Source organism: Megascapheus bottae, chromosome 12 (assembly GCF_031878675.1).
Source record: "Megascapheus bottae isolate mThoBot1 chromosome 12, mThoBot2.hap1, whole genome shotgun sequence".
In the NCBI taxonomy this organism is placed as follows: Eukaryota; Metazoa; Chordata; class Mammalia; order Rodentia; family Geomyidae; genus Megascapheus; species Megascapheus bottae.
This window is the reverse complement of record NC_143520.1, coordinates 13,165,190-13,179,666: the sequence shown is the minus strand read 5'-3', so window position 1 is coordinate 13,179,666 and position 14,477 is coordinate 13,165,190. Positions and strand designations below refer to the sequence as shown.

At 45.6% G+C, this 14,477-nt stretch overlaps 1 protein-coding gene and 1 pseudogene across 1 annotated transcript; both read left to right on the top strand.

Annotated features, from left to right (window-relative positions):
* Positions 1 to 6,778: 6,778 nt before the first annotated feature.
* Positions 6,779 to 8,689, top strand: LOC150056249 (lysine-specific demethylase 4D-like). The gene has a single exon (XM_090343068.1). It carries the CDS (start codon positions 6,779 to 6,781, stop codon positions 8,687 to 8,689), a length of 1,911 nt encoding a protein of 636 aa, XP_090199194.1.
* Positions 8,690 to 10,735: 2,046 nt separating this feature from the next.
* On the top strand, positions 10,736 to 11,552 carry LOC150056248 (rRNA methyltransferase 1, mitochondrial pseudogene; annotated as a pseudogene).
* The last annotated feature ends 2,925 nt before the right edge of the window (positions 11,553 to 14,477 follow it).

The window sequence follows — 14,477 nt, the reverse complement described above, 5'->3', positions numbered from 1 at the left end:
TAGATCCAGGCCCCAGCACCCGCCCCCACAACAAAACAAAATCCTTACGTAGCCCCTTCTCATCTATAACAATAAATGTAATTCATTGTAAATCAGTCTGCTGACTGACCTCACAATAACATACTAAAATTAGAGAGGCAAAGTGTTATCAAAGTTATAAAATATTTTCTACTTCCAATATAATGACTATTTGAATTGTCATCCTTTAAAATTTTAACATAGTACTCATGTTTACATTTATTCTGAACTTTATGGATTAGAATTCCATATTCTCAACCAATAAGATAGCTCAGAACTTTTATTTTCTGGACTCTTATGGTAAATGTCACTTGAGTGAACATTTCTCTTTCTCTCTCCAATGATTCTGTTGGTATGCAACCTATGGCTTTGTGTCTGACAATAGGAATGTTACCTGTGTTACAGAAAAGAGAAAATTGTCAAATTCCCCATCTGCCTATCTATTCTTTTTTCTTCTTATTTGCTAAATTTTTGTCATCATTTTAATTTATTGGGTTGAATAGCCAAATTCAGGCAGTTAGATATGCCAGTCATGTGTAGCTTGCTTACTCATTATAAGCCTTAGGAAACGGCACAACTCGTTAATGAGCACATTATAATGCTAGCCAGTGCTAATTAGATGATAATCGTGCATTTCCTTATTTACAGTCTAACCATTTAAATTAATTGGGCATTTAATTGAACACAGTGTGAAAGAAATTGGAATTAGGTTTAGAGGTTTGTTGACTTTACTTTCCCCTGTTATCTCTCTCTTTTTTTTTCCAGTCCTGGGCTTGAGCTCAGTGCCTGAGCACTGTCCTCAGACTTTCTCAAGGCTAGAGCTCTGCCACTTGAGCCTCAGCACCATTTCCGGCTTTTTTCTATGTATGTGGTACCGAGGAATCGAACTCGGGTCTTCATGCATACTAGGCAAGCACGCTACCACTAGGCCAAACTCCTGGCCCATCCTGTTATCTCTTTCGCAGGTGAAATTATTCACTGGAATTGGAAACTTAGAGAAAATGCAAACTACCATAATACTTATTTTACAATGGGATGTATGCATATGTAAATTTGTCTCAAAATGTATTTGGAAACAGCAATCAAGCTTGTGATTTATCTCTACTAACATCCTTACGTGACCTGATCACAGAGTGATACTCCATAAATATGAGATATTTATCTTTAGCTGAAAATATGAGATGGGAGCCTAACTACCAACCTAACAAGAATATCCTGATAACATCTCAGGAAAGGAAAAGAACAGACATATACATAAACACATACAGGATAATATGCATATACACATTCTGGGCAATCTATTTAAAATGTGGTATATTCCTGTGTGAAATATCATGGTGAAATCCCTTTGAATAATTGCCATGCACTGTAACCAAAATGAATGCCAAGAAGGAGAAGCCTATCCTATTTGGGGCATGGTCACTAGTTGGAGGAAGGAAGGTAAACAGAGAAAATGAAGAAGTGTGAATGCAATCAAAATTCATTATGTTCATGTATGAAGTGGAACAATCAAGCCTGTTGACATTGTTCTGGAAGGGTGAGGAAGATGAGGGAGGGTGACAGAGGGGTAAGTCTAATCAAGGTACATTGCATGTATATATAGGTGTGTCAAAATGAAACTCCCTTACAGAAATAGTTGATGCTAACAAGCAAAAACTGATATTTAATCCTTGAATAAGCATTTCACCAACTATCCCTAATTAGAATCCTATATATTGTCCTATATGAGAACATAATATCAAAATATCCCAGTATCTACACTGTGAATAAATAGATAATAGCCAAAATTTACATGTATGTATGAGCACTAAATTTACAGTATCCTTTTATTAAAATAATTTCTTTGGAAAAGTAGGGCTACTCTGAGTAGGAAAAATAGGGTTTTTAGACAAAAAAAAACTATAGGCTAGTTTTTGTTTTATCTTAAATACTCTCATTTCTTGTTTTGGATATTGGATTCTGTACATCATTGACCTTGTTCCAACGACTGAGGGTCTCTTCTCCCTAAAAGATGGGAAATACGCTGTTCATTTTTTCATAAAAAAACTCATAAGCAATCCTTATAAATTAATTGGAGAACATGTTTTGGAACCAGATTATCAGGGAGATTAGATAATACAGCAAATTTTTGTTTTATGGAGCTCTTTTTACTCAAGGCTATAGTTCTTTGAGTCACAGTTCCACTTCTGGTTTTCTAGTGGTAAGAGTTAGGAGTTTTGTGCCCTGGCTGGCTTTGAACTGTGATCCTCAGATCTCAACATCCTCAGTAGACAAGGTTAAGGAATGGGCCACCAGTGCCTGGCTTCAGCCTGTAAGTTAAAGAGATGGCACAGGAAAAAAAAAAACCAGGGCTGGAAACACACAAACTATAGAGCCTTATCCAGACACAGAGATGATTTATCACACCACTAGAAAGATCAAACCATCACTTGGAGCTCCAAGGTGCACAGGTTTAGAAATTCCAACCCCGTCCTGGGCTAGCTGAGCACCATGGAATTTCAAACATTAAAGTCTCTGAAGTCTCTGCAAAAACTCAGAGAGGTGTTAAAACAAATCCTAGTGTATGTTTTTTTACAGACACTAGGTCCTAACTACATCCCCATATGAGGAAATCTACAAATTCCAGATATGCCTCAGTCCTGCATGCACCCAAGCACTCTGCAGAATCTAATCTAAGGGTCATCTCCAACCTGTGCACCAAAGGGCCTCTCCCTCCACGGCTGCCTAGTTCCAAGCTAGGAAGAATGCTGCATTTATCAGACTGCAACAAAAACTGAGACTCTATTGCTATAGTGCACAAGGCACTTCAGGGGACTGGAGGCTCCTCAAACAAACTGAGCAGAGAATTCATTTTTAATCTTTCATTTATAGTTTACAGACAGGCCTTAAAAGCCTAGTTTATTTCCCAGCTGTACTGTGAGTAGGAATCTAGGTACCAGCCTCACTCCACATGAAGAAGGCTTCAGCATTTAGTTATATTCCAGCATGATCTGCACTCAAGCACCATGTAGAATCCAGGCTATAGCCACCAAGATCATCTTCTACCTGTGAATTAAGGAACTCCATTCTCCAGTGCTGCCCATTCTTGGCTAGAATGACAGGCAGGGCCAGATCTCAGTGGGCAATGAAAACAGATGCCACTTCAATAGCAGAAATACGCAGTCCCTCATCTTTTATTTATATTCTATGTGATTGCTAAGCTTGCTTTTTAGTGTTGTGTAGGCCTGAGACTGTCTAAGAGACGGTTCTCAAGCTGCTTTCAAAACTCTGCTGATAGCCAAGCACTGGTGGCTCGTGGTGTAATCTGAGGATCTCAGGTCAAAGCCAGCCCAGGCAGGCAAGTCTGTGAGACTTACATAGCTAATAGACAGAAAAATCCAGCCGTACTGCTTCGGCACAAGAGCCATTGCCTTGAACACAGAGAAGCTCCAGGAACAACACCCAGGCCTGAGTTCAAACTCCAGGACTAGCCAAAAACAAGAACAACAACACCAAAAAATATTACGGATAAATATATTTTCTCTCATTTGTACGAGCTGGATCTAAAATATACAAGAACATGATAAATGATGTAACACTCCAGGTAGTCACACACTGCCAGAACAAAGGATAGTACTCTTAGTAGAGAAACACAAAGCAGCAGTGCCTCTGCCTCGGATCATATAAAATCATACTTATCAAAATTTAAAGTGACTATTAGATCCACACAGTACAAGAGTGATGACTCAAAATTTGCGTACCCAATGCTATGGACATGATATTGGAAATATAAACACAACTACATAGACATAAAAATTTATGACTCTATAGACATAATGTTTTATTACATTGATTAATATGTATCTATGACATACAAACCCTCAGCCTAATTTTAATTATGTTCTCAAATCTAAGTACCAGAGATTGTATATAAAGATTCCCTTCTTGAATACCTATTTGCTAAACATGTCATTTGAAATATGATGTAAACATCAATATTAATACATTTTTAAATAAAAAATTTAAAGAAGCCATTCTACTGAAATTATTTAAATATAGCAGAAATTTCGAAAACACACAGTTGAGCCATAGCCCCAGGCCAAAGGTATTTTTGCTTGCTTATTTGTTGTTTCTTTCACAGTAATGGTGATTGAATTCCAGTCCTCTCCCTTCATACAAGCTGTAACCCCAGCAATTTTTTTTTTGAACCACCTCACTATGTAGCCCAGGCTGGACTAAAATTCACACTCCTCTTATGTTACTTTTCCATTTTCTGGGATTATCAAGGTGTGCTTGGCTTTTAATATCATCTGTAAGAAATTGGTTTTCCAACCTTGAGTTCATAAAGGTGTTATTTCATTATTCTCGATTTGTTTTAGGAGTTTTCTTTAAACTGTCTTTAATTTATCTCTCATTTATTTATGTAGGTGTTATGAGATACACTCCTATTTCTCTTATTTGAGAGATAAATCTTTCAGGTTCAATAGCATTTGTTGAATAATTTCCTTCCTTCTCACTGATTTGGCCTCCACCATTGTTACATAGAACTTCTCAAATTTTGCTGATTAATTAGAAGTAAGGGTCTCTCAAGCTATAAATACTCAGCCGCCTGAGTAATGAAAAATATAGGCATGAACCACTAGTTCATCTTGGAGATTTTTTTTTATTTTTGGAGCCAATCATGGGGCTGGAGCTCAGAGTATGAGCCCTGTCCCTGAGCAGTTTTGATCAAAGCTGCCACTCTACCATTTGAGGCACACCTCCATTCTGGCTCTTCGGCAGTTAAGTGGAGTCTAACAGGTTTTCCCACCTGGGCTGACTCCAAATAGTAATCCTCAGATCCCAGTCTCCTTAGTAGCTAGGAGACACAGGTATCTAGTTTTGTTGTTGTTGTTGTTGTTTGGCTTTTTTTTTTTTGCCAGTCCAGGGCCTAAGCACTGTCCTTGGACTTTCTCAAGGTTGGAGCTCGACCACTTGAGACTCAGAGCCACCTTTGGCTCTTTTCTATGTATGTGGTACCGAGGAATCGAGCCCGGGTCTTCGTGCATGCTAGGCAAACAGAAATCTAGTTTTACTGGAGAGTCTCATATTTGAATCAAATACTTCCTAGCTCTTTCATCTTGACGAAATTACTGTATGTCTTCATGATTCAGTGTCTTCTACATAATGCAGTTATTTTATCAGGATATTTTGTGTATGTGGACCTGGACTTGAACTCAATATCTCAGGCTCTTATTCTGGTTTCTTGCTCTGTTTTGGTGCTATACTGTTTGAGCAATATCTCCAGCTGGCCTGAAAAGGAAAGAAAGAAAGGAAAATGAAGTGAAGGGAAGGGAGATGAAGTGGAAAAGAAAAAGAAAAATTCCCCCACTTTATACTTTTCTTTTCATTATTTTTTGCCAGTCCTGGGGCTTGAACTCAGGGCCTGAGGACTGTCTTTGGGCTTTCCTCAAGGTTAGAGCTCTACCATTTGGGTCACAGCACAACTTCCAGCTTTTCTCTGTATGTGGAACCAAGAAATTGAACCCAGGTCTTTGCGTATGTTAGGCAAGCACTCTACCACTAGGCCAAACTCCTGGCCCCTACGCTTTGCTTTGAAGTTACTACAAGGGTGTATTTGTGGTATGATATGCTGCATGGTGTGTGTGTGTGTGTGTGTGTGTGTGTGTGTGTTTACATGACTACAAATTTCTTTCTTTTTTTTTTTTTTTTGCTAGTTCTGGGCTTGAGCTCAGGGCCTCAGGACTGTCCTTGGGCTTTCCTCAAGGTTAGAGCTCTACCATTTGAACCTCAGCATTACTTCTGGCTTTTTTCTACATATGTGGTACCGAGGAATAGAACCCGGGTCTTCATGCATGCTAGGCAAGCACTGCACTAGGCCAAACTCCAGGCCCACAAATTTCTTTTTATTTATTTCTTTTTATTATTTTTTTTATTGTCGGGGTAACGTACAAAGGGGTTACAGTTACATTCGCCAGGTAGTAGGTGTATCACTTCTCACACATTGATATCCCTTCTCATATTTTTGTCTCTATTTCCCTCCCCCCAACCCCTCCCAATTATCTTCTATCCCCCACTTCTCTTTCCTATTTCCAATAAACAAATCAACATCTATGCAATATGAGTTTTTCTTTTCATAGAAACATTTAGATGCAACTTTGCCTATTCCCACCCTTTGATTTTCATCCTCTTAGATTTGATTGCATTAGCTGGCAGTTTTCAGTTATTCAGGAAGCTGAGATCTGAAGAGTGAGGGTCAAAGCCAATTGAAGCAGGAAAGACTAGGACAGTATCTCCAATTAACTACCAAGAAAGACAAAAGTAGAGCTGTGGCTCACGTGACTGAGCACTAGTCTTGAGCAAAAAGTCTTAGGGAGAGTGGCCAGGCCCAGAGTTTAAGCCCCAGCACTTGAGTGGATTAGAAAAGGGTGGGATTAGGGTGGGTGCTTTTGTGGTTGGGCGGGTGGGTCTGACTGGGTGGGTAGGGTCTGACTGGGTGGGTAGGGCTGCTCAGGCATAAAAGCCAGTATCCTCCACTGATCTCTTGCAGAGTGGAGCTCTTCGAGAGAAACCTCTCTGAGCCTCAGCCTCAGTGCATGGGAGAGACCGAGATCTGGTAAGTCAGCCAGCCTTTGCCTTTAGCATCTCTCCGTCGTGTGAAGATTCAAGCCTTCCTCTCTTCTTTTAAAAAAAGAAAAGGGGGAAAACAACTCCAGAGCATTCTAGGGAATCTGGACAACTCTCGGAGCTTGGGAAGTTGGCAGCTGAGTACCTTGCCGCCATGAAGTCTGACCAGGCTGGCACCCAGAACCCAACCTGTGCCATCATGACATTCCGTCCATCCATGGAAGAATTCGCAGATTTCAACAAATACATCGCCTACATGGAATCCCAGGGCGCACACCGAGCTGGGATAGCCAAGGTCATTCCCCCCAGGGAGTGGAGAGCCGCACAGTCCTACGACAACATGGACCACATCTCCATCACTCCGCTGCAGCAGATGGTCTCCGGAAAGGCAGGCGTGTTCACCCAATACTGCAACAAGAAGAAAGCCATGACAGTGGCGCAGTACCGCCATCTGGCAAATAGCAAAAGCTACTGCACCCCACCACACGTGGATTTTGAAGATCTGGAGCGGAAATACTGGAAGAACCGCGTGTATGGTCCACCACCGATTTATGGTGCTGACATCTGTGGCTCCCTGTTCGATGGCAGCACGAAGGCGTGGAACGTCGGCCACCTGGGGACCATCCTGGACCTGTTGGAGCAGGAGTGCGGGGAGGTGATCGAGGGGGTGAACGTGCCCTACCTGTACTTCGGCATGTGGAAGTCCACCTTTCCTTGGCACACGGAGGACATGGAGCTGTACAGCATCAACTACGTGCACTTCGGAGCCCCCAAGACGTGGTACGCGGTGCCCCCCGAGCATGGCCGGAGCCTGGAGCGCCTGGCGCAGGGGCTCTTCCCGGGCAGTGCCCAAGTCTGCAAGGCCTTCCTGCGGCACAAGCTGGCCCTGATCTCGCCCTGCGTGCTCCGGGAGAACAGCGTCCCCTTCGGTCGCATCACCCAGGAAGCTGGTGAGTTCATAGTCACCTTTCCCTACGGGTACCACGCTGGCTTCAACCACGGCTTCAACTGCGCCGAGGCCATCAACTTCGCCACGCGGCGCTGGGTGGATTACGGTAAAGCGGCCGCTCAGTGCAGCTGCGGGGAGGCCAGGGTTAGTTTCTCCATGGACGTCTTCGTGCGTACCCTGCAACCCGAGCAGTATGAGCAGTGGAAGCGACTGCAAGATGCGGAACTGGTAGACCGAGCCGAGCCCAAGCGGGCTGCCACGCTGGAGTCCATGCCCAGGGTGGAGTCAAAGTCCAAACCGGAGCTGAGGTCCAGACCACAGCCCAGGCGCAGGCCCCAGCTGACGCCCAGGATGGAACCCATGGCCAGATCTGGACTGAGACCCAGGACCAAGCCAACCTCCAGGCCCCAGCTGATGCCCGGACCCCAGCCCACATCCGGGGTGGCTCTGATGCTCCGTGTGGGGCTGGTGCACAAGCTGGATCCAACACCGGGTCTGGAGCCGATGCCCAGGCCGGATTCGACACCCGGACCAGAGCTGATGCTTAATCAGGAGTTGATTCCCAGGCCTCAGCTAATGCCCAGGCTGGAGCTGATGCCCGAGCTGGAGCCAATACCAAGGCCGGAACCGACACCCACACCGGAGACCATACCAAGATCGGAGCTGACGCCCAAGCTGGAGCCAATACCGAGGCCGGAACCGACACCCACACCGGAGACCATACCAAGATCGGAGCTGACGCCCAAGCTGGAGCCAACGCCCAGGCCGGAGCTGACTCCTGCTAGGCCCTGCTGGGCTTCTGAGAGACCCGAGCAGGGTCTCAAGTCCGCTCGACGTGGGGCCGAGAGCAGTGGGACTGATCAAGATGCTCCTCTGTGTGGGTCCCCTTCGTCTGTGGCCTGCAGCATCGCTCCCGGGCCACCTGGAGAGCGCTTCCTCCATTCCCCTGCCTGCCTGGTTGTGTCCCCACACCTTCCCTGTCCCCTTCCTATGACTACCACTCTTGGAAAACGGAAGCTCCAGGAGCCCTCCCTGATGAGGCCAGCCAAGAGAGGCCCAGGAGTCCAGCCCAGCCTCTACCCCCAGGAAGCTTGTCATGAATGCCTGAACCGCTGAGCCCGCTGGCAACGTGATGCTGGGGTTTCTCTTGGGGCACTGTGCCTTCGTCTTCAAACCCTGGCACTGCCTGAACTCTGATCCAGACTTGCCTTGCTGACTGTCCCTGGAGGCAACACGCTGAATCTCCATGACTGCCCTGCTGACTGCGCCTGATGCCAACTCTCTGAGAAGCTCCATGCATGCGGAAGACTGCTTGGCTCTTGGAGACCTGATCAGCATTGTACCACTGAGCATCCCAGCTGCTCTCAGCGTCCTGCCCTCCACGAGCTGCTACCATCTCATGCCTCCTGCCTGTGAAAAACCGGTACAATTGCACAGATAGTGATATTGCAAAATGTGGCTGACCTCTGATCTTAACCCCAGACCTAAGCACAGTGCTTTTTCCTCCCAAGAAGAAATTTATCTTTGGGGTTACCTAATGCTTTCTCATACTGACAGTGCACCTCCCATTGACCACTGAGGTGGCCCTACCATGCCGACGAAGCCATATTGATGCCAAAGGAAGTTGTCCTTTCCTCAGGAGCTCTCAGCCCACCCTGAGCACAGATGAGCTTCTCCTGGCAGCAGGATTTGTGTTTCCCCTACCACCCTCAGGACTCTTCCTATTCAGGGCTATGGGCCCTGCTCCCACAACCCTTTGGACCACATTGGGTGATGAAGGGACTGAGTTTTTTGTTTGTTTGTTTTTTCTCCAAGTTGCCTCTGGGCCTCTCTGTCACTGACCCTGGCTTCTACTGACTAGAGCCCCAGGCCCAGAGGCCCAGAAGCAAGTCATTATCCTACCATTATAAGCTAGCATGATCCCCAGGCCACCACTGACCTTAGACTGCGCTTGAGGTAACTCCAAGTTTTGATCAACTGATATTGGAAGTCAAAGGTTTTATCTTACTATTATTTTGTAATGTTATTGATGTCTAATAAATTTGTCAAATCTGTAACACATGTTAAAAATCAGACTTACAAATAGTGGGACAAAGACTGAGTGTATTCAGTAGTAATGCTCGCTAGACACTGTTGGAAATGAACTATACTACTTGGGGGGAGGAGGGAATCAGGAGTGGAGAAAATGAGGGAGAGGGTGACACTTCAAAACGATGTATTTATTCCCTGTCCTATGTAACTGTAACCCCTTTGTACATCACCTTTACAATAAAATGTAAATTAAAAAATACAGAGTTGATTCTGGTAACTCACACCTATAATCCTAACTACTCAAGAGGCTGTGTTCTGGAAGGCCATGATTTGAAGCCACTTTAGAAAGGAATATCTGGAGAGTCCATTCCCCATTAAGAAAAAATTGGGCTGAAGGTATAGTTCATGTGGTATAGAACTAGCTGTGAGCATGAAAAGCCCACAATTCTCTTGAGACTGTGATTTCAAACCCAGTACCAACTCTCTCTCTTTCTCTGTCTCTCTGTCTCTGTCTCTGTCTCTGTCTCTCTCTCTCTCTCTCTCTTATTTGTTTACTTGAAATAGTGAAGGGAAGGGGAGAAAAAGGTAACTGAGAGGGGAAGGGGGAGGGAAAAGGGGACAAAAACATTAGAAGGGATACTAGGGTTTGAGAAGTAATGTACCCACTACCTGAAGAATGTAACTATAACCCCTTTATACATTACCTAACAAGAAGAAGGAGAAGAAGGAGAAGAAGAAGAAGAAGAAGAAGAAGAAGAAGAAGAAGAAGAAGAAGAAGAAGAGGAGGAGGAGAGGGGGGAGGGAAAGGGGAAGGGAGAGGGAGGAGGAGGAGAGGAGGGAGGGAGAGGGGGAGGGAAAGGGGAAGGGGAAGGGAGAGGGAGGAGGAGGAGAGGGAGAGGGGGAGGGGGAGGGAGGAGGAGAGGGAGAGGGAGAGGGGAGAGGGAGAGGGGGAGGGAGAGGGAGGAGGAGGGGAGGGAGAGGGAGAAGGAGAAGAGGAAGAAGAAGGAGAAGAAGAAGTAGTAGTTCAGGGCAGAGTGTGCCTTCTCCCATGGCACAGCATGGGCCCTGGCCTGGTGGGAGGAGCTGGGCTGCCTGGTGCTTATAGGTGCCTGCCCTGTGCCCTGATCCTCTATGTGGCCTGTCCCTGGTCTGCTGGCCCTGCGGGTCACACGCCATCGCGTGGCCCAGCCTCTGCTCCAGTCTGGCAAGGCCTGGCTTCAGGAAGAGCAAGCCGAGCTGCTCAGCCTGGCCTGTGTTCCCCAGGGCACAAGTTGGACACCTTGTGCTGACCAGGTGCTCCAGGGCATCTGCATGGAGGCAGGCAAGCCCCCTGTGGCCTAGGCCCTAGGCAGAAGCCCAGGAGGCCATCCCAGACCACAGCCCCCAGCAACCCTGGCTTGTCCTGGAGGAGGTCCAGGCTCTCTGGAATCCTGGAGCTGTGTTGTGTTCCATTCACTTCCTCGGAGTGGGCAACGTCATCATCAGTCGGAGAAACAGCTGCTCACTCATTCCGGTGGTCAGCAAGGCCAGTGCAGGGGCTATGGAGGTGATGGATGTGCTCTCCAATGACGACCTGCCCAGAGTTTTGCAGGCCAAAGTACAGAAGGACTGGCTTGTGGCTAGCACAGAGGGCTGCCTAGGCCTGAGATTTCCCACTCTTCCCAGATCCCCATCATGAATTGCTTGGAATTTGTCTGGTGCTGGGGAGTGAAGGCTCTGGTCTGTCTGGTGCTGGCCTCCTGCCAGCTTTTGCTCACCATCCTGCCTCGGCGCCCACTGCCTCTTGGAGTTGTGTCCTTGAATGTGAATGCAGCTGCAGGAATTCTTCACTCCTTCATTCCACCTGCAGGGGAAAGGTCTCCCTGTAGAGAAGGAGAGAGGGCAGCTTCTCCAGGACCCTCCAGAACCCTCAGCCTTGTCTGAAAGAGTCACAGTGGCTCAGCACTAAGCATTGTCTTCAGAGTCAGAAAAATAGAGGTCAAGTGGAGGCTGAGGTGGCCTGTCTGGGGTGGTCATGTGCTGGAGCTAGGGTGGGTGGCATATATCCCCACGGGCCCCCAAGTGTAGATTCTGCCTGAGTGTGTGCCAGGCTGGGATGGGATCGAGCATCTAAGCATCAGGACATAACTGAGCAGCCTAGGCTAGCGGGCTGTGGCAAACTAGGGCTTGTGGGTGTGAAAGAGATGAAGGTTTACTATGGGGTAACAAGTGCACTTCCCCCTACCCCCAGGCTTGCTGTCAAGATCAAATAAAACCAGCTAGTGTCCAGAGGGCACTCAACAACCACAAGAAATGTTCAATAACAAAAGAAGTTCAATGTCATCACTTTTGGGGGGGGGGCATTGGGCTTGAACTCTGGGTCCCTGAGCTCTTCAGCTCAAGGCTACCACCCTATTCTTTGAGCCACAGCCTCACTTCCTGTTTTCTAGTGATTAAGATAAGACTTCCATAGACTTCAATGCCCAGGCTGGCTTTGAATCACGATCCTCAGATCTCAGCCTCCTGAGTAGCTAGGATTACAGGTGTGAGCCACTGTGCCCGGCTGCATGGAACATGTTCTCTCTCCTGGAAATTTTTAGTTAGTAGCTTCTCATTTCCCCAAGTTGTGGTGATGCTAATATTGGGGTATGTGTGTATGAGAGAGTGAGAGAGAGAGAGAGAGAGAGAGAGAGAGAGAGAGAGAGAGAGAGAGAGAGAGAGAGAGAGAGAGAGAGAGAGAAGAGAGAGAGAGAGACAGAGAGAGACAGAGAGAGACAGAGACAGAGAGAGGGACAGAGAGAGAGACAGAGAGACAGAGAGAGAGAGAGGAGGGAAAAGGGAGTGTGTGTGTGTGTGTGTGTGTGTGTGTGTGTGTGTGTGTGTATGCACGGTGCTAGGGGTCAAATCTGGGGCTATAAGCATGCAGAAAAGTGCTACCCCATAGCCCTAGCCTTTTCCCTCAGTTTTCTAAAACTTCATAACTGCATGCCCAAGTAAGATTTTTATTATATTCAATGCTGATGAACCGGTTAAACTTGGAAATTCATATCCTTCAATTACAACAAGTATTCCTAAACTACTTAGCATTTCTTCTCCTTTGGTTTTATCTGAACACTGGAATGTGGTTAGCCAGTATGTATTTAACTTTTTGCCAGTATCTGGGCTTGAACTCAGGGCTTGGACACTACCCCTTAGCTTCTTCACCTCAAGGCTGGCACCCTACCACTTCTGGTTAATTGGAAATGAAAGTCCCACAGACTTACTGCTTGGCTGACTTCAAAACTTCATCTTCAATTCTTAGCCTTCTGAGAAGCTAGGATTCAAGTCATGAGTCACTGGCACCCAGCATTTCAGCTAATTCTTGAACCTTCTAACTTGTCCCTTTCAAGTTTTTCTTTTCTTTTTATTTTTTCATATATTTTTTATTGTAAAGGGTTACATTATATTCGCCAGATAGAAGGTGCATTACTTCACAAACATTGGTACCCTTTCACATGTCTTGGTCCCCATTTCCCTCCCCCCGACCCCCTCCCTTCATCTTGTTTTCCCCCCTTCCCTATCCAATTTCAAATACGCATATATCCAATATATCAGATAACAAAGTGAAATACTGTAACAATATGAGATAACCAAGGGACAGCAAAAGAGATGAGAGATAACATAGTACATTAAGGACAACAATCACTCATTATATGGCTTTTGTTTCTATATCCTAGAGGTCCTTTCATTTAGCATCATACTATATGGCCTTATGTATCTAGGATTGGCTCTGTTGCAAATCTCTGCTAGGAGAGCCCAAGGTTTCTACTGATTATGACAAATGAGGGAAACCATTGAGCCTATGTTCCTTTGAGTCTGGCTTACTTCACTTAATATGATTTTTTCTAAGTCTTTCCATTTCCTAACAAATGGGGCAATATAGTTCTCTCTGAGAGCAGCATAGAATTCCATTGTGTATAAATACCACATCTTGTTGATCCACTCATCAACTGCGGGACATCTAGGTTGGTTCCATATCTTTGCTATGGTAAATAGTGCTGCAATGAACATCGTTGTGCTAGTGGATTTAGTATGCCGTTGTTTCTGGACTATTGGGTAAATGCCAAGTAGTGGAATTGCTGGGTCATAGGGGAGCTCTATGTTTAGTCTTCTGAGGAACTGCCATAAGTTTTTCTTTTATAATCTTCCACATTTTCTCTCTCTCTCTCTTTTCTCCCCCCCTCCTTCATAGAAATTTCCCCAACTTTATTTTCCATGATCTTTTCTGCTGTAAGTTTTTAATAACTAGGGCTAATAAGGATAATTTGACCCAGCAAAAATGCCCAGCAGAAACTTTAGGACATTAGAGAAACATTTATGAGTCTGACCAAAATGATCAAATCAACTCCTTGGTCACATGACAATAATCTAAGATGTCTTAAGCAAAATCTTTTGTCAGCAAGACAGGAGACAGTATAAAATAGAAACAAAGACTGCTCCTGGTGTAAAATCAACATGCAATTTTCTTTCTTTCTTTCTTTCTTTTTTTGCCAGTCCTGGGCCTGAGCTAAGGGCCTGAGCACTGTCCTTGGATTTTCTCAAGGTTAGAGCTCTACCACTTGAGCCTCAGCACCATTTCTGGCTTTTTTCTATGTATATGGTACCGAGGAATCGAACCCAGGTCTTCGTGCATGCTAGGCAAGCACTCTACCACTAAGCCAAATTCCTGGCCCAAGTTTATTTATTTCTGAAGTTGGACTCTTCCCCCTTGTTGCTGAGCCTCAACAAGCAGTTCATGTAAGATATGTTGCTCAGTGTTTGCCTAGCATGGTGAAGCTCTACATTCTAACCCTGGGAAGTGAGGAGACAGAGACAAAGGGAAGGAAGGAAGGAGGGAAGGAAGGAGGGAGGGAGG

Coding starts and splice junctions, on each gene's coding strand:
- LOC150056249 (XM_090343068.1), top strand. CDS start 6,779: ATGAAGTCTGACCAGGCTGGCACCCAGAACCCAACCTGTGCCATCATG.